The 21256-nt window shown below is 37.8% G+C and overlaps 1 protein-coding gene across 1 annotated transcript; it reads left to right on the top strand.

Annotated features, from left to right (window-relative positions):
• The first annotated feature begins 1095 nt into the window (after positions 1-1095).
• On the top strand, positions 1096-15603 carry LOC139149203 (rab9 effector protein with kelch motifs-like). Its single transcript, XM_070720774.1, has 12 exons — positions 1096-1297; positions 2716-2889; positions 3849-4104; positions 5015-5213; positions 5652-5771; positions 6579-6769; positions 7649-7787; positions 8202-8259; positions 8524-8615; positions 9711-9765; positions 12939-13036; positions 13269-15603. Exons 1-12 carry the CDS (start codon positions 1230-1232, stop codon positions 13403-13405), a joined length of 1587 nt encoding a protein of 528 aa, XP_070576875.1. The 5' UTR covers positions 1096-1229; the 3' UTR covers positions 13406-15603.
• The last annotated feature ends 5653 nt before the right edge of the window (positions 15604-21256 follow it).

Here is a 21256-nt window from a genome sequence, read left to right as displayed (position 1 = left end):
ATGGGAGAGGTTTTGTTCGTTGTCACTCTCCGTGAAAACAGGGGAAAGGAACTTTTTCAACGGGCAAAGAAAACCTGGCCCATGAAATGAAAGGTTAACTGTTACTCAAATTTCCCAAATAAGTAAAGTTTGAATCTTCTAATTGCAAAACTGATGCAAAAAAGGGGTTCGAAATGCAGTAAGCTCGTAAAGATAACAATGATGTGTTATTATTGAAAAATATCTAATTGCTCTGTACATCATTGAGTGTAATATAAATATCGTAATATTTAATCTCTTCCTCTCCTAGATTTTGTAACTTAGTTCGGTGTTTTTGGTCTAATATGCTCCCAAATTTCTCAAAAAATGTAACGGATAGCAGTATCTTGAGATTTTGCGAAAACGAACATGGATACCCAGCCATCTCGGGAGTGTTTTCATCGGGGGGGGGGGGGGGGGGGGGGGGGGGGGGGGAGAAGTGGACTCTCTTCATATCCGCAGACATAGAACACAGGCGGCCCAGACATATTAATATGTTTATTATTGAGTTTTTCTCAGTTTTCTCTATCAGTTCCTCTATTTTTCTTCATGCTTTGACTGATCGTAGTAAACAAACCAAATTATTAAAACTAATTATGATAATCCGTGGACTTATCAGCGATTTTATGGGTTGGTCAACATCGCGAAAGATAGGAGAGGTTACTAAAAACTCCTTTTTCATTTACATCTCTATCTTTCCAATGTTGACCAACCCTTGATAAGTCCACGGATTAGCATAATTAGTTTTGTTGACTAATTAATCATAAGATGTGTATATGAGAGATAAACGTCCTTGTAATGGGGTGTAAAATGAATAAAGAGTCAAGAGGCTAGGTAAGGTTATATAACCGTTTATTTTATTTACTCCGATCAGTCAAAGCATGAAGACACAGTCCCTATATCCATAGAGGGACTGTGATGAAGAAAAGGAGAGGAACTGATAGAGAAAACTGTGAAAAAAACTCAATAATAAGCTTATTAATAATGTCTGGGTCGCCTGTGCATAGAACGCATCAGAAATGTACATGTGGGGTCCCATAAGCACCTATAAATTATGCACAAATGCAAAAATGAAACGACTTAGGGGTGCTTGCGCGCCATTTTCAAGTGTCAAAAGCTGAGGCGGTCCTGAGCTGCTGCTGTGTTCGGGCGTTCAGTGTAACGCTGTGTAAGATATTCCCGCTAAAGTGCGATACAAGTGCTCAGAGACCATGGGAGACGAGGAAATTAGAGTTTTCGCAGTGTTGTCGGCGAATGAGAGCCCCAAAGAGTTGTTCAGGTGAGATTATTGAATGATATATTATGTCCTTGTCGAGTTGTATAATTCAGGTCACCATGTGATACTGATAGCGTAGGATTCAGCAATGATTACTCCGATACTCGATTAGGAAAGTGGTAGAATGAAAGATCAGTCGTTTATGTAGGTCAGTGTTTTAGTCAAGGAAAGTCGTACAAGTCTACCACTAGTTCGGTCGTGTCACCGATCCCGTCCTAGCATGGACGTAGAAGCGGGAACAGATCTCCATGGTCCGACCAAAATTAATGCTCATATACTATATGATATAGTCTTGTCTCTTTTCTTATACAGCCTTGAATCATGATAGGGCAAGCTTGTGTTACACAACATGGTGTGAGTTGCTACGTACTTGCCACATTTTCCAGTTGTTGTACATTGAGTTGATTCAATTATGCGTACTGTGTACTTTATTAGAATGTGATTATCATACTACTTAGAGGTGACAATTACCGTTTGTATTTGATGACGCTGCTGACTGCATATTCGATAAGCAACATATCTATCACAAAGTTGAATGCCAAGTCACTACAGACTACAGTACTAGTACAAGTGTACAGTCGGCAGGCGATTTGAACATAAACTAAACGTTATTTCCAATAAATGTCTTGACTTCCCATTTAATGAAATAAAAATAACAGAATTATTTAGTACTGACTGTTAATTGTAAACCAGAAGCATATCCGGCTTGTTTAGAAAAAATACCCACTAAGCCAGAGAACAAGTGGTGATTCAGGAAAATTTTCTCTGACCATTGACAATAAACAGTGGCACTGATTATTGTATGCAACTTTGAAAATAATATGGTCAATTTTACTCGTGTTTTCATGAAGGAGACTTGTCAGAGTATGTATTTGTTGTATTTTATTAATCATGCAAATGTATTTATTGTTCATTAATTATGGAAATTGATATTTGAATAAATGTGAAAATATTATACATGTCTCATCAAAATTATCCCTTCAAGTGTTTGTGGGATAATTTTATGTATGTCAGCTTTGAGATTGTGATTTAATGATTATATATGTAAGTGAATAATGATTATATATGTAAGTGGAATATAAAATGTAACTGATAAATTAAGTGTAATCTGAAGAGAAATGAAAACGATCTGAATCATGTGTTGAGAAACAACAATATGATTGTACTTCATCGTTCATCATGTCTATTTCAGAAAAAAACTCAGTAGAATACATGGAATTAACAGATTTTTTAAGTAACTGCATGACTATACATGTATCTCTTAATCCAGTCATATTTTTATGATGTGATTTCATGTCACCTAGTCATTGCCAATTAAAATTTGAGAATTCTAAAAAACTGTAACATCTGAGCTCACAACATGAACGTTATTTTTTAAAACATTTTTGTGATGATTCATTGATTATCTGATTGACATTCAGGAGTGAAGACCGAGGTTTTCACTGTCGTTTTGCCCTGCCACTCCCAGACTACATTGTTTGCTATGCTGTAGGCGCTTGGCACAAGTACAAACCAGACAGTCTCTTGTCTGTGAAGGTACTGCTTGATGATGAAACAGAACCAGTTCAGCTTGGCTTTCTCTCACAACAAAACAGGTCAGTGTTACAAACTAACAATGTAATTTTCAAACCTAATGAAGTATTTACAGCATTGTCGACTGTTATTTGTGTATCTGATCATAAAAATATGTACCAATATGAAACATTCAGCAAGCAGTCATGATCTTATAGTAAGCACATTTAGAGTCAAGAGTAAAACCACAGTGCAATTAAATATTGTCCTAGGGGATGCATTTACTACCATAGTATTTAGGTATGGATGGAAGGCAATTTTTCAGGACATTCCAACAAGCATGCTACTCCTATTAGAGATTTTTACTGGATATTTTTCAATTTTACAAATGCACTGACAGAGTTTGCATGTTGTTTTTATAGTTGTAAAACTTTCATTTTCCTGCTTTTTCCCTTTTAGAAGAAGTAATGGCTACAAAAAGTTTCAAAAATATGTATTTAGCCTGCCATGTTCCTGCTCGAGTTGATCGGTAGATTCAATTGCAGATATTGTGTCACTTTATCATATAGATATGCTGATCAGCATCCATCGCTCAAATATGTCAAGATGTTCTGATTTTGCATTTTTCAACTTCACCAGCACTTGTGATAAAATTGTATTTACTATAGACGCCATACCTTCAGTTCAGAAAGCTTCTGAATGCTCTTATGTCAGCTCCTTGAAATACATTTGAAACTTTCATGATTGAACTGTGCAATATTCTTTGGGATCTGCATTTTCATTTGCATAATGATCATTACAAACTCTCAAAGTCAACATAGGGTATTTGGATGTAGTTTCAGCTAGGAATCTTTCAGTACTCAAACTTGTAAGGAAAGATTTCCAGATTGAAGGCCCTATCGCAAACTTCCTTTTTCAGGTGGGATATCCCCTAATTAAAGCGATTTTGGGAAAAAAGAGGTGCCCTGAAGGAATTCATGCCTCTTAAAAAATCATAGTTTGCCCATGCTTATTCTTATAAACACTCTCGATGACATTACAGAGCCTTCTGTTGGCAAGAAGACTGGAAAGATGACCTTTTTGCCAAGAGTTTACAGATGCAAGTTCAAGGTCGAATGGCAAAGTTGCAGGTCAGGGTAGAAGAAGGTCAACAGAGTATGTCATCCATGGCTGACAGCGGACTTGACTTTGAACTTGAATCTGAGAGAGATACAATGGCATCACAAGCTGAACCAAGCAACACAAAGGTAGACAGGAAATTTGGAGAAAAACAATCAGATACATTTATCACACCAAAGGTAGGGTTTTTTGTTTTGAAATTTCCTAATTTAATTTATGTGTTGATCTCTGATATTGCAAAAAATGTCAGATTAACTGCAGACACTTGACAATCTGTTGACGAGGGTTGGAGTAATCTTATTGAAGTGCAGGTTGGATGCAAATGCAGCAGAGAAATGTAGAAGATACAAAGACAGATACTTGACATAAGGAAATAAGGTCTAAACGATCTTCGAATTATTTCCTACAATTTTTCATTCTATCAGATATTAATGCAAGACAAAAGTAAAGATGGTATTTGAAACTATCATTTTTTCTGCAGACTTTGTTTAGCACAGCGTAGAAAGTTATCTCACATCGCTTTTACCAACAATAAAAATGTTGTCAGAGACTTGCTGTAACTTATAGCCTGCAATGATATTTACAGTACAGCTGTGATGGTATCATAGTACCCAAATAGCTGTGGTTATAATGTGTGCCACACTTATCAGTTGTACCAGTATTAGGTCTCTAGGTCATTACAACTCCATACCAGCTTCCGTAACAGGACATTTAAGGTAGTATGCACCTCGAAGGTGAAAGACTTAAACTTTTGCTCTAATTTTCCTCAAGGAATCTTTCAATCATTCTCTTTCAAAATCAAGAATAAAAATAGGGGGTCACCGTGCAAATTTTGGTACTAGAGAAACAATTTACTCAAGATTTACCGATATTAGAAATTCAAAATGGCCGCAATCCCTGTGTTAACTCTATGGGGAAAAATAAAAATTTTCGAATTTCGAAAAACTAAGCCGGTTAAAAGTTTTCTTTCACCAAGAGCTTTAAAATGAATCCCCACATGTGGTATATCAGAAGAGAATTGTAAAAGTTTGAGAGTCCGAATGTCTGTCCCCGAGGTGCGTTCTACCTTAAATCTTTTTGTCACCAAAGGCTGAAAAAATGAAGGAAGAGTCTAAATCAGCCAGGGGTAGCAATAAAAAGAAAAGAAAACCAAGTACTCCATCTCCTGAATCAACTCCAACATCAGAATCCAAAAAGTCCAAAAGTACATCAAAGCAGAGGAAGCTACAAGAAGAGTGGAAACAGCAGAATTCACAGTCACAATCCAAAACTAACAAAGAACCTAAAGGTAGTTAAATATGTAAAAATGTATTGCTCTTCATCCTATTATGAGAAAGAATTCATAAGATAGAAACACTGCAGGAATTCATGGCGTATTCATTGCATGAACAGACAGTCTGATGTCAGTATAATGCATGCGTATTTGTTAATTTCCCAAGGGAGACACATGATATCTGTATCCATGTCCACTTTGAGTGAGTCAAGTAAACATGAAACTATGTGCATTAAGCACTTGTATCTCACAGAAGACATGATTACCATACCATTTCTTACAAGGTTTGTCCATTTCCATCCATAATTGGTATACAAGATTTTGCTAAGCATAGTTCTGTCACTAAACATTGTCTTTTTAATAAGACATTGTGGAATTCAATTTCAAGAACATGTTAAATTACTTGGAGTATGGTTATAACAAGAGCACTGTTTTTATAATCATTGATTTCAGCTCCAAGTGAGAGATGGGGTCATTCCCTGTGTATGATCGGTGATGACAAAGCTTTGCTGATTGGTGGACAGGGCAACAAGCAGCAACTGAGCAAAGATTCAGTATGGCTTCTAGAAACAGGTCAGTGATTGACATGACAAGATTCAATAAATTCTTTGACAGACATGAAGTCAAATGTTTGAAAAGATTCAAAGACAGGCACCAACAATTCTGTCTGCCATTCTTGTCTGTACAGGCCACCCCTACAAGCAAAGAAACAAGATCAGTGTCCCATCTTAGTGGACTGTTTCTGTCATGTCAAGCAATATTTATTCATCCATTCATGTAGAAAAGACAATGTTGTTCAGCATACCTACATGCAATTGAAGCAGAGTCATTGTTGTGGATTAGACACCTATGCTTCATGAAATATCAAAGGTTAAATTATGGTGAAAATATGTTTGCTGTAGTTGGTCCAAGTTGGTCCCAGAATCACTTTTTTAACCCTTTGAGCGCCAACATCAGTTTTTGTCCCCTTTGTAAAATGAAACTCAAACAATTTCCTTCAGATTTTCACAGAAATTATCATGAAAAACTGAAGCCAATAGGATATCATGTCAATTCAGTCTAAATCCATTACAAAAATTACAGAAAAATATACAAAAATTTACAAAATGTTGCACTAAATTTTGGCGGGAAAAAATATGGCACTCAGAGGGTTTTTACATTGTATATTGGATATTTGAAAAGTGCTGAAATACTCCTAGGACAAAGTTGCAAGTCTTGAAATTTTCTGTGATCATAGTGTAGCATACTTGTACTTACCAGAATTTGATCTTCTGACCCCAACGCCCTGCAAACAAGTCCACTTTTACCATTGATAACAATGGGTTTGTGACAAACCATGGTAGTGAAAGTGTGTAACATCTAATTTATTATTTCTTTCAGACAAGAAAAGTTGGCAGACCCCATCAATTCTTAAGCAGGACAATAACAAACCTCAGTTTAGAATGGGTCACACTGCAACTTATGATCCATTGGTGAAGTGTGTCTATGTATTTGGTGGTTCCAAAAACCTACGATGGTACAATGACGTCCATGTCCTTGATGTTGAATCATGGACCTGGTCACTGGTCAAGGTGAGATTTCTTAGACCCCTGCAAAATTGACCACTGATGTGCAGCAGCTGAGAAGAGGTTGTTTCTGATCGATAGATTGTAATTATTTTTACAGCGACTTAAGGAGTCTCAAACTAGGGCTGTTGTGTGTCTGCTTGGCTGCGTAGAAATGATTCAATAATAACAATGAGTTTCGGTCAACCAATTGGCTAAAAGCTTCTGAGATGTACATTGGCTGAAAATTTACATTTTAAAGCTAGAAAAATGTGCCACATACTCACCATTCATTTTTCTCTGTCACCCCTCAAAGGGCCAGTAATGCTTTAACTGTGGATGATTTTTTTTCAATATTTTTAATGTCAACCATTATTTCTTGTTCTACTCCCCAAAGCATGTCGATATACACAGTATGCAGCTTGTCAACTCTCCTTGTCCCTGTGTAAACCGCATCGTTAATGTTGACAAATAAATTCTGGTCGAGCCTAGCTTGCATTTCATGCATCTGGACACTATGTTGACCACCTAAATATTGCATGTTTCAACATTCTTTTGGGAGTAGAATAAGAACTTGCAATTGATATGCAAAATAAAAATAATGAAAAAATCATGAAAATTAGCATAACTGGCTCTTTAGTAACTCATGGGGAAAATGTGTGCAAATATGTAATAAACAAGAGTCATTCGAGTTTGCTGTCATCATAGACATCCAAAAAAAGGAATCTATGCTTCAAAAACAAGAGAGACAATAATTCATTACTTCCTAGCAAAGCATTCATCGAAGACATTTTTTAATTATATAAAAGAAGAGTACAGCTTTTGCCTTTTACTGATTGAAGTGTAAAAGCAGAAAGTAAAGAAAGGATTCTGTTCTTAATGTCAACAATTTAAATCTGTCTTTAGACCAATGGTAAAGCACCAACCAGAGCTTACCACAGTACTACTCTATACAGAAATGAATTATTTGTCTTCGGTGGCGTCTTCCCAAATCCTGACCCAGAACCTGATGGCTGTAGCAATGAACTTCATGTATATAATCCAGGTAAGGCAACAACCTTCACTACTTTCCCTGTCATCTACCAGGTATCGACTCTCTCCACAGTGGAACATGTAGCGTGTGCAAATCTCCATACCCATAATGACGTATCATTATAAGTACATCCACACACCAATTTTAATTAAAAATGTCAACTCTAAGACTAAAATTAGCATTTTTCCTTTCGAAGGGCATGCAGTTTACTGTAGATCAAACCTTTTTACGTCATACAGTTGATGATTGATGGCTAAACGTCATGCAAGGAATTGTGAATGTTTCCCACAGATGTGATATCACATTAAAGCACCAGACAACATGATTTGTGTAGATTACCCTCACAAAAATTACGCATTAATTATCTTTCCCCTTGAAATGTTCATTTGTTGATCTTTTTCTTTCTTTCGTGTTTTCAAAAAACAGCCAATGAGAATTGGTATGAACCAATTGTAATGGGTGAGAAACCATGTGCCAGATCAGGGTGAGTTATTCTTATAATCTGGGTAATTTAGATTTTGTAAGCTGGAATAGTGAAACATCTACCAGTATTTTACAAACTTGAACAATTTGCAATTATAGCTGGTGTCTTGTAACAACTGAACTTGTTACTTACTTGATGAATGTTGTTACACTGAAGAGAATGCCTTTGTAGACATGAAAATTTTGACATATACCAGCATATCAGAATTTTTAAACTTTCATCATTCCACTAATTCTAATTTTCATGGCTGTCCGTGAATTGCAGACACTCTGCAACACTTATTGGAGAGAGTCTTGTCATCTTTGGAGGCTGGGATGCTCCGGTGTCTTATCAAGACCTCTTTGTTCTCGATCTCTGTAAGTACACACACAATCTCCTATTCCGATTGTCATGTGTTGTATGTCTGTCTTTTCATGTGGGCACCAAATATGTTGCATGTTGCATGTTTCATTCATTCATGACTAATATTTGTTACAAATTTCACATAAGGTATGTTATTGATTTACAGATCCTTCAATTATTGGGCTAATCATTTCATAATTTCTTGATGACTATGATTAATTGCAGTTCAGCATATATGCTTTTTTGGGTACTGAGGGCGCTGTTGTGCAGGCTGATAAAACAGGCACCCTAAGTGTCCGTACTTTATTGGAATTAGTAAAGTCATAATAGTCAGTAATATCTTCAAACAACCATCATCAATTCAATATAACATCAGTTGTCATGGTAGACTGACAGATCCATCTCTTGATGGCGCTCTGTACGCTTCCCTTCTTGGGGGAGCGTCGAGAGTGCTATGAGTGACAGCCCTTTGAGTCTATCATGGATGCCATTGACGTCTTTATTTTCATTTCTGAGAATTGTACCTGATTGCCTTACTTTATCTTTTGGGTCTTAAGGGGAGGGAGGTACAGGGTAAGAAAATAGCTTTGGAGGGTATATTTCTTCAATAATTACACCGGTGATAATATTACCTTAACTTACAATGTTTCTCTCAAAGTTCTCTATGATGGCAATAAAAAAAACTATACCGCTCTGTCAATCTACATCACCCACAGCTTGCATTTTGTGAGATACAAGAATAAACCGTGGACTTGACAAGTCATGGCTTTAAATTGCCTCAGAGTCTGTTGTAAACTTTCAAGACAAGCAGGCCGATGAAAGAAAGGGAAAGAAAATTAAACTTTGATGACTCTTGATTGTAAGCTGATGAAAATGTACTATTGTAAAGAGGATCTTTGTTTTACAGAAAATATTATGTAATGGTCAATTTATGTAAATTACTCTGAGTTCTTGCAAATTAGAAAAACACTGCTGTTGAGCGTCCTATCTGACTATTCAGTCAATTATGAAATGCCCTTGAATTTCAAATCATTTTATGCAGAAACATGAGTCATTGACTTTTGCAGTCACCTTGGCACATGTCAAAAGTCTTCCATTTCATCCCTCAGGTATAATGGACTTTGTGAAACCCAATGTCATTGGCAAGCCACCATCTCCAAGAAGGTAACTATCATACATATTGTCTGTGACAATCATGGTTGTAACTTTACATTTATTAAATGGTTTAACATTTCTAAAATTCATAATTTGTATCAAAAAATCATGTTTGTAATTTTACTCTTTCTTAGTTTCACTGAGCCTTCTTGATGCAATGCAGGCTTCGAATCCTAATACAGAATCTCCCCATTTTTGCTCACGTGTGAACACGTGAGCATATGTCGCAGCGATGTCTGTCTGTCTGTCTGTCTGTGTGTCTGTCTGTCTGTCTGTTGGTCCATTTTCTCAAAAACGGCTGAACGTATTTCAGTCAAATTTGGTAGACATCTTCAGAATTCAAATGGCTAGAACTGAAAAGGTTTTGGTGGGCGTGGCTTGGATATTAATGAAGTTATGAAAGTTTTAATTTTTCTGTTACGCCGCGTATGACAAGTGAAAACAATCGACTGTTTGAGGGCGCTGTGAAATGTGCTTGTCCAGGTTGGCTACAGCTGGATAGCTCTGGTTTCAAACACGGTCCCTCCGTGTTTCAACCTCGTATTGAACATTAAAAATATGATATTTTATTACTCATTCAACTCACTATTCAAGATAAAATATCGTTTAGCAAATTAGCTTTATCCTTGGTAATTGATTGTTTCCCTCGCTGCTCGATCGCCAGAAATGAGTACATACGTTCTCTACCTAGCCTCATGGCATGGAAGTGCTGATGAATAATAACTTTGGGTCAAAGGTATTGAAGTGTCCAATCAGGTTCGTGCACAGAGTCCAAGGCCATGACCTACTTCATGTACTTCTGCACTGTTTTGATTTTGCTTCGCCAAGAAACGTGTTCGTCATTGTCCATAGAAGTATGTTTGCTCTCCTTTGAGGTTGTTTGTGAAACAAATTCCGGGATAGGCCTTGGAATGCATACGATCGGCATCGCGGCAGTGCATGTAGCTAGCCCTACGAGTATGACGAGAGTGTCCGGCTTTGGCTACGCCGCCTCCCACCTCCGGTAGGCGGCGTAGCCAAAGCCGGACACTGTCGCCATACTCGTAGGGCTATGCATGTAGCGTACCATGCTTGTGTAACTGCCGAGCTCAACGTGCATTCACGGTTGATACTCGTGTACATCATGATGTGTTCAATTCTGATGAAGATTCATAAGTCTACTTTTGCAGTCTTTTTTCCGTACGATAATCCCGACAATACGTGTTACTGTTAGACGAGGTGGCCATTTTATGATAAGTTTCAATGCGCCACAGCTACATAGCGTCACTATCGTGTGATCGAGGTACAGCGTTGTTGAACGGGATACAGAAACTCTGCAGAGGAGAAACGATCGTTGACATGAACAGTCAATGTACTTCAGCACGTAGTCCGCAGATAGCGGATCGAGAAAATAAACGTGTCCCAGTAAATAACAGAATATTTATGTACATTAACTCGATATTAATCAAATTTCCAGCTCATCGCAAAAAAATGTATTGCAAAGATTAACTGTCACTGACAAATACTGCACTGTATGGAAAAAACAGTCTGTAGAATAGTTCAACTTCAAGTGGTATTACCCGAGACAAACACTTGTGTTGTCAATTTTGATTTCATTTCATAAACTTCATACTTCATCGAGTATCGTGTATTTCAGCCTTTGTGAAGCCATTTTATTGATATTTTCAATTTTTGTCTTGGCTTTGTTGTGGAACATGTTGAATCGTCTCCGTGGACATGTAGGCAAAAGTGTGACGGGGTCGAAGTGACTTGGGTACCTGGGGCCGACCAAAACCAGTGTGAATTACTGGGGTCAAAGCGGACAGCGGCCGGGATGACGTGTTCCCCAAGCGAGCTACCTTCAGAAGTCTGTTTCATCGCAAAAAACGTCAACTTTTAAAACCCGTCATTTGTTTACTGATGTTATTCTCAGCATCACAAACATATACGCCTCTGCTATGTATCACAGCAAATAGTTATATTTGAGCGCCCCGTAAATGGGATCCTCGTTTTTTTGCGAACCCGGAAGTGTGTCTTGCTCAATGCATTTCCTACCCATAGCGAGGGAAACTGCCCGCGTTCCCATGCTCCCATGCACCCTTTTTCAATGCCAGTGCAACGCCATCTGTGCAAAATTTGTGGTGGTATGCTCCCGTGTGATGGAAAACCTCTCTTATTCTAACAATGACGTAGTTGACTTTGGACTTCGATTTCGTAAATGTGATGTCCATGCAGTGAGTTTGGGTTGGCGCGCTTATAATGCAATCTTCGCCCGCCTGCGGCCCGATATCCCGCATTTATTAGCGATATTTATCTGTTTTGACTTGACCAAAGTTGGCAAAACTTGCTATGTACATTAAAGATACTATGATACAAGATTATTGAAAGTCATTTGACATTTTTTTCAGCCAATTCCCAATATGCATATTTAATGAACCTTCCAAATTAGGGATATATACTGGCATTTACTTGATAAAATTTGGCGAAACATGCTGTGTACATTGATCATTATACCAGGTTATAACAGTATTGAAAGTCATTTTGCATTTTCATGTCAGCTAATTCATAATTTGCATAAATAGCTAACAAGCTTTCACGGTTTGGCATATAGAGCTTGAAGGACTTGACCAAAGGTAATTACACATGCTATATTGTGATACAATGACAGTACTCAAAGAAATTAATTATTTTTATTTCAGCTAATTACATATTTGAATACTTAATGACCTTTAGAATTGATCTGTGGTGAAATTCATTGTGTTGATCATAACACTTTAAATGTAGCAAAGCATGTAGCAAAGGTTCAAACTTGCACATAAATGCAATATATAATGAAACACGTGAGCATTTCAGTTCATATCTGGTCTCTTTACCTGGTCTTTCCACAGACATTAAAACTGACAAATTAAAAGTTTATTCTCCGTCTTTAAAATTGTTCAACGGATTTACTTAGTAGCATTATTATGCCAGCACTTTTTCTTAAGAAACAGAAAATAATTTAATGTCTTCACCATCAAATCATCGGTGTTCATTTTAATAATTTTGATCTCATCTGTGTGGAAATTAATTGCCTCAGTAAGCATGGTATTTTGAATGTTACAAATCCAGATCAGGTGAATGTTGCAAATGCCAAGCTAAAGCTCTTAATTCATTTTGCAATACAGACCAAACTAATTTTCTTTTATCTCTATTATGTGTTTTAGTTGGCATGCAGCAGTTGGTTTGTCAAACAATCGGATTTTGATACATGGCGGATATAATGGTGATCAGGCGCTTGGTGACTCTTTCATTTTCCACCTTGGTAGGTGCCTCTATTCATAAAATCTATAGTATCATTTAGAGTTATTGTTCGACTCGACAGGTGCATTTTTAATTCTAGTCATATTTTCCATAATATGAATGTACACTCTCAGTCACCTTTGTGCCAATATTTCAAGAATACATCTCTGTTACAAAGAACCATTGCAGTGTTAATTTTGTGAAAATGCCTTTCTTGTCCTTCTTTATTTGGACTGCATTTCTTTTCCCCTCAGATACCAACACATGGTGTGGACTACGGAATCCCTTGCCAGTGACTGCCAGGGCTGGACACACCATGATCTGTACAGACAGCAAAGACAAGGAAAACACTAGACTAGAGCCAAGAGATCATTGTCTTTGGCGGTGGTAACAACGAGGGCGCTTTTTACAACCAGCTAACAATATTCAGGGCATCTGACCAACTCTAAGACCTAGTTCCTGGCAACTGTCTGAAACCTACGCAATCAGTTTCATATTGTTCTTCCTATTACACAAAAGGTTGACATCCATTTCTACTGAATACACAGACCCAAAAAGAATGTTGTGTGCAGATTTTAGTTTTATGCCGACAGACAATACAGGATTATAAAAAGAAGATTAACTTTCCTGAACAGCACTTCAAGCTAGAAAGTTTTGACTAATTCTTGCCAGCTTCGTTTTAGTTTTCCTTCAATGTAGCTAGAGCTAGAGTACAATCATTGGTTTTTTTGCAGACTTCAAAATTTCTTCAAACAAATTCATTTCCACATCACATAACATTTGACGTGTTTCTTTTCGCATGTTTGTGAATTTATTTGCAAATTAAATGAAAGGATGTCTCAGCCAAGTATAAAAGTATAAAATATGGTTGTATTGGTTAGAGAATGTATCAAACATTTAACACAATTAGAACTAATTTGGGATAATTGGATAGTGAAGTGATGTCGGTTTAATCTGATAATGTAATCTCATCTGCTTTTCTGTATAAGTTATACACTTGTTTTTATGAGTACTTTGTAATATGGCAACATTCAGCTATAGGGCACCTAACACTTTTAAGCAATTTGAAAAATATGAAGAATCCAATTCTCCCAAATTAGTTCAAATTATGTTGTTTACTTTTGACTTTTTTGAAGATGGCAAAGTGGACAGTCTATAAGTAAATAAAACCTTCAGACTTCTTTGACAATTTCTTCCACCTTCTTTTGAATATATGCTGCTTTCAGCTAGCAATATGTAGAAAAAAAAACATTTTATTCTCTTTTCTGGGTTCAAAGAAAATGAGTTTTGATTATACTTTTAACAGTAATTTCAGACAGAAGTAAGGCCTTCGTCAGTAATGCTGTAGGAGAGACTGGCAACACATGTTGTCCCCTGTAGCTGCTATGAAAATCGTCAGCTGACTGTTTTTCAACCAATCAACAGAGTTTGTGATCTAAAATCCTAAACAAGCACACCTCGGAAGCTTGCTGTCTGATAATCGCATCATTAATCACTGTAGATGATCATCTATCTGTGCCCTGTGAATTTCCGCTATTTCACAGTATACAACTTGTCCTACAGTAACACAAGACAAGGCTTTTTTCCTGCAAAGAACAAGTGTAAAGTGTGTATATATTCTTGGATTTGTTAGCTTCCATCTGCAGTGTTTGGTAGTAGATTATTCAAATAGCTGTCAAAAAGATGACACATGATAAGATACCATGATGCAAGAATAATCCCTTTCATTTGCATTTACCTTTTACATGTCACAATCACGATGGAAAAACTAAGGTTAAAGGTCATCTCTTGCCAGTGGAAGCAGCTAATCCCTTCACTCATACATATTAGTTACATTTATTGAAGTTTTAAACTCAGTCCACCACGGAAAGCAAGGCTGAACGATCTTTACATTAACTTGCTTAACCCTTGGAATGCTGAAATTTTTCCCACCCAAATTTAAATGCGACATTTTACCAACATTTATGAACTTTTGTGAAATTTTTTTGATAATTTTGGACCAAATGAACATCACATTTCATTGGCTACAGTTTTTTATCAAAATTTTGGCAAAAACTTGAAAAAATTTGACAAGGGTGTATTTTATAAAGGTGGCCAAAATTGCCTTTGGCGCTCAGATGGTTAAAGAGGCTTTGGACTCTGTAAGATTATTGATTTCACATGCACAAGGAGTGTTAACATTGTTGAATACCAACATTCAATACTATATATGAACATGGTAGAGATAAAGATATGTATGTATAGATGTTTTACTACACTTTTTGTATATTTTGCCAGTTTGCATGTACAAAGTTTGTACAAGTAATATAACATGTTGCATTTTAAATATGTAGACAGAGAAAAAGAGGTGTCGTCAATTTCAGAATTTTTGTCATGTATAAATATGTAGTTTTGTCATACATAGTTGTTTTTGGACTCAAGTAGACTAGAAACATTTAAGACCTCACAAGTTGTGTTTGGATGCTGTAATATGTTGAATCATCAGACCAACACATTTCTAGCATTGTATTGTCATAGTTTGTAAAAATGTTTTTTTTTTCTTTTCATATCGCAACCCAGTTAATAAAATCAATGATATTGCTCATCAAATATAGAAGTGGCATGATTCCAAACAGCAATGTTGATGTTATATGTTGCAACGATACTAAGTTAACAAATATGGCTGAATCAAACGTTTATCATAGTGACATACAAAAAAAATCAGAATTCTAATATGTCAAAGCTAAGAAACTGAAGGGCCATTCACATTAGCCAAAAAAGACTAGGCCCTTGTCCTAGCCAGGTTCGTGGCCGACCAAAAAAACAGGTGTGAACGGTTCTGGCCGGCCACTGTCCGGACAATTTCTGTCCTAGTCGAGAGCACAGGCGACCCATAAGTTCTGAGTTTTCCACACTGTTTTCTCTATCATTTTCTCTTCTTTCTTCATGCTCTGAATGATCGGAATAAATAAAATAAATGGTTTATATAACCTAACCTAGCCTCTGTGACTCTTTATTTATTTACACTCCATTGCAAGGGCGTATATCTCTCATACACACATGCTGTAATTAATTAGTCAACACAACTAATTATGCTAATCCGTGGACTTATCAGGGATTTTACGGGTTGGTCAACATCGCGAAAGATAGGAATGGTTACTAAAACGGGCTCCTTTTTCATTAACATCACTATCTTTCGATGTTGACCAACTCTGATAAGTCCACGGATTAGCATAATTAGTTGTGTTGACTAATTAATTACAGCATGTGTGTATTAGAGATATACGTCCATGTAATGGAGTGTAAAATAAATAAAGAGTCACAGAGGCTAGGTTAGGTATACAAACCATTTATTTTATTTATTCCGATGATTCAGAGCATGAAGAAAGAAGAGAAAATGATAGAGAAAACAGTGTGAAAAACTCAGATCTTATTGGGTCGCCTGTGGTCGAGAGGGGTGGTTTGTGGCCGACCCAAAGTCTCTGGCCGAGCAGTAAACAGCGTATGTGAACGCGTTTTGTCCAACCCAGGTCCCAGTTGACGCCCTCTGTAGTTGACATGCAGTGCAGGGCTCGAAAATTCTCGCCGCCCGACGCCCGTGACAAGTGAATTTTGAGTCCGGGCAAGTGAAAACACATTCTCCCAGCCTGACGGACAAGTGAATTTCAATGAGGCCACTGTACGTACGCGCTGCCACTCTCTAGTTCTTTGAGTGTACCGCTTTAGATATGGCCGGCCGATAAAATAGCTCTGTTCTACTTGGTTACAAAATAGCAAAATATTGACGTCTTTGCAGCTCTTATGTTTTTTCTTCTCATGAAATCATGTCACGATGCCTCCTCAACAGAAAACTACAGCTTACAATAAAATGTTGTAAGGTGTTGAAACAATTTACCCTCCTTCCTACAAAGTTACAATGTATTGAAACACTTTACTCTCCTTTCTACAAAGTTACAAATTCCCTGGTACGTGAAGCAAACATTGTTGCTGTTTGATTCTGCAATCGCGGTCCCTCAGTCCCTCAGACGGACCGTGCTACAATACATCATGGAGGAATGATGAATACACTGAGGCTTGGCTTTGCCTCTGTGAGTTCCGCGTACCGGTCGTCCTTTTTAGTCCAAGTTTTATCTACTTTGCTTGAATCAAAGTTTGGCCTGCAATTACTCAGTTTGATAGTAAAAACCATTATTTCAAAGGAAACTTTCACAAACAGAGTCAGAATACAAGGAAAAAGGAGAAAAACTTGAGGTTTTCTGAAAGGTCAAATCTGGGTCATCTTATGTGATGTCATGAATGAAGACCCCTTAAGTACACAATTATGGTTCAAAAGAAACCACCTAGGGAGGTCCAATAGGTACAATCTTATGATAAAAGGTAATTTCTTGGTGCTTTCCAATTTAATGGCATTTAGCTTGACTGTCAGTTTTAAATTAAATTTTATTAACAGTTATGGCAAAGGGAAATTGTGACTGTATAAGGTCAAAGGTCGGCTAGACGGTACCAAATGGTCTAGGCTAGGACAGCCTTGAACGTAATGTGAACGCGGACAAAAAATTACCTTATCTTCTCACATTCCGCCGGATTAGTTCTGGCCGGCGCCTGGGCCTAGATGTGAACAGGCCATGAAGGACTGGTACTGTGTTTGCAATTCTTGATCAAACATCGTTTTCTGCTTGTTGCAGCACAAATATTTGTTCACTATTGAACACAGATGTATTATCCAACATATCATCTTGTGGTTGCAGTCAATTAAGTTGCCCATCAAACAAGAAAAGATGCACCCTCATATTCAACCTGTTTCAAGTGTTGTCAACAAACTGAATACAATACCTACTATGAAACTTTTGAGGCTGGCAAAAGAGACTTCAAATCTCTGGACAATACAGGTTGTATATAAATTATCGGCAAGGGCTGTTGAGAATTTGATATTAACATTTCACTGGAATGTGACTATACAACATTTTCAGAAAATTTAAATTACATAAATAAGTTTATTTGATTACAATAATTTGGTTAAATATTTCAGGGTTGACTTTATCACACCAAAGCCAATAGACTGATCTGTAGAGGATCTTTCGGTTCCCAGACACTTCGCACCAAAACCACTTCGCACCATACCATCTCGTCCCATACCATTTCGCACCAAAACCACTTCGCACCAAAACAACCTCGTACCAAAACCTCTTCGCCCCAAAAATCACGTCGCCCAAAACCCATTTTGCCCCAAAAACAATGCCACTTCACTCTCCAATTATCGCTAACCGTTAAAAGCTGAAAATGACCGACCACTGCCAGTGAAGTTTTAATCACCTTTCTATCATCCCAGGACTGAAATCTTGAAATTGTACACATTTCGAGAAAATGACATCGCATCGTGCAATACCGCGCACGCCACCTAAATGTACCATTAGTAGTTTGCGTGTTTCTTTTTTTTCTAATATACCGTATGGTTTCATGGAAGAATAAATGGTTCGTGTAGCCAAGTTGTAGGTAGTACTTGGGACGAGGTGGTTTTGGTGCGAAATGGTTTTGGGACGAAGTTGTGTGGGGCGAACGGTTTTGGTGCGAAGTGTCTGGACCCCGATTTTTCTACTGTACCTTTTATAATTTAATTTGTTCAGTTGGTAATGATGTGCCCATTTCATTTGCTGGTACAGCCTACCAAAAATACAAGGTAGTGTCATGTGCTGTAGGAATGCACCATCACTGGTCTAAAGATGTGTTGAGTTTTTCGAACTCAAATGAGTCCAGCAGTTTTGATAGTAGATTTGATATCAGAATGAAATGGTTCTGTGTTCTGCAGACTCTGTACGCCCATAAGATCAAGTGATGGCGGTACAAACAAACCCATGTTTACGCATATTGAAATATATGTACACGTATGTCTGTGCACGTGGTTTTGTACGTACCTTGGTTCATTCAAATTGCGGGTTAACCTATTGCATAGAAATGTTAAATGGAATCAGTAATTACCATTTCGATTTGTAGATATTTTAAAAGTATTTCTCATCGTGTATGTACTTTAGAAGAGGGCGTAAGCTTGTGAGAATTAGTTGTATGTATGAGTTTTGAATCCCGTTCATTTAGGCCTGCATGTTTTACATGTAATACCTCCATTCACAGGTGCCTGGAGTTGCCAGTGTACACTACAGACGGAGAATGGGAAGGTTTGACACGACTTTGCGTTCTCTCTCTGTAGTGTACACTGGCAAATCCAGACACCTGTGCCTCCATTCAGCTTCGACATTGCAGCTTGTTCGTGTTGAAAATTCATCATTGTTCTTGATGAGTAAACGTGTGTTCATGTTTTACTGTCGTTTTCCATATATGCATTCCCTGTAGCACCTGTCTTCATGAAGATTCTTTTGGTGTAAAATTTAGAAAAAAAAACAACATATGAGCTGCCCTGGCCCCGTGCATTACCTTGAAAAGCAATATATATAATAGCTGCCCCATTCAACGACTAAACGCAACACGGATGTATCACAGGGAACTTAGTAATCTGTGTTGTTGTTGTTGTTGTTGTTGTTGTTGTTGTTGTGATGTGGTGATGATGATGATGATGACGATAATAAAAAATATTAAAAAACAATGTCTCATTCCTTGCTGTTGTTTGTCGATGTTGTAGATAATTGTAAAAGAAAACTGTAATCGTGACCAAAAAACGACGTAGGTCACCCAACGTCACTCCCGTCCTATTATATAACCAAGGGTGGAATCGAGATGCCCCTGATCAAGGCTCATCAGCCACCTTCAAAGCCCAGAAAAAACACCCCATTCACGAGCGATCGATTGAAATGTGCTATCATAGGCACTGAAATTTATCTCACTGACCTAATTTGGGCTTCACTTGAACTACCGACCTGCAAAAGAGTGGAAAAACGGCGATTTCCAAGTCGTACCCGGTCAAAATCGATCACATTTGAACTTCCCGGTCGATGGTGATGGGCTGTCATCACTGGGCATTTAAATTGACCAATTGGGGGCACCGTAAAGGCTGCTTCGGCCAGCCGATTGTTTATGTTTCAATGCTCCCTGCTCGTATCGTACGCGTACGTGTAACGTTCAAAAGTACGCGAAAAAGTAGAAAAACCTTCATAGTCATGCAGATAAACGGAGACTTTCCAACTCTTTGTCAGGAAATCTGCCATTTTACGTCAGGATATACTGTCGATAGTTAGAGCGTACACTTCCGGGTATTTGACTTTCCCCCGTTACAAGGATACAAGCGTAATCAACATCCGGGCTCGTACTTGAGCGAGTGTACATTGTCGTTGTGAATGAGTATTCCAGGTGATAGTTTACAGTAAATGACGGGTTGATTTGTCATTGGTATCCATATAAGTATTATTCTACAAGAATGGAAATTGAATGAAGTTGAGACGGCGAAGTTTAAACTGTAGTGAAATTTTGCGTTGAGACGAGCCCCCTCATGTATCAGTAATGAGAGCTGGCCGAAGCAGCCTTTACAGGGCCCCAATTGGTCAATTTAAATGCCCAGTGATGACAGACCATCACCATCGACCGGGAAGTTCAAATGTGATCGATTTTGACCGGGTACGACTTGGAAATCGCCGTTTTTCCACTCTTTTGCAGGTCGGTAGTTCAAGTGAAGCCCAAATTAGGTCAGTGAGATAAATTTCAGTGCCTATGATAGCACATTTCAATCGATCGCTCGTGAATGGGGTGTTTTTCTGGGCCTTGAAGGTGGCTGATGAGCCTGATCAGGGACATCTCGATTCCACCCTTGGTTGTATAATAGGACGGGAGTGACGTTGGGCGACCTACGTCGTTTTTTGATCACGATTACAGTTTTCTTTTACAATTATCTACAACATCGACAAACAACAGCAAGGAATGAGACATTGTTTTTTAATATTTTTTATTATCGTCATCATCATCATCATCACCATCATCAACAACAACAACAACAACAACAACAACAACAACAAGATTACTAAGTTCCCTGTGGGATGTATATACTATATATAGTCTGGCACTTGACGTAAATGGGAGGCAGTGTCCGTTCTAGCTTTCCGCAAAGTCTCGGACCAGAAAAACCGAGCAGTGCGTTGGAGCGACGGGAACGTTTGTACTTATCAATGCAGTGAACTGTCTAGGCTGCTGAATTATTCATATGTTAATCTGATGTTATGTTTTGAACAGTGAAAGGGATGCTTTCTAACGTCCTTCTATTGTACTCCCAATAGACACACAGTTTACAGGTCTCCATTGTACAAAATACGATTATATACCATAG

The sequence above is a fragment of the Ptychodera flava genome, chromosome 14, assembly GCF_041260155.1.
Source record: "Ptychodera flava strain L36383 chromosome 14, AS_Pfla_20210202, whole genome shotgun sequence".
Lineage (NCBI taxonomy): Eukaryota > Metazoa > Hemichordata > Enteropneusta > Ptychoderidae > Ptychodera > Ptychodera flava.
The sequence above is the reverse complement of the archived record's forward strand: the minus strand, read 5'-3'. Positions and strand labels throughout refer to the sequence as shown.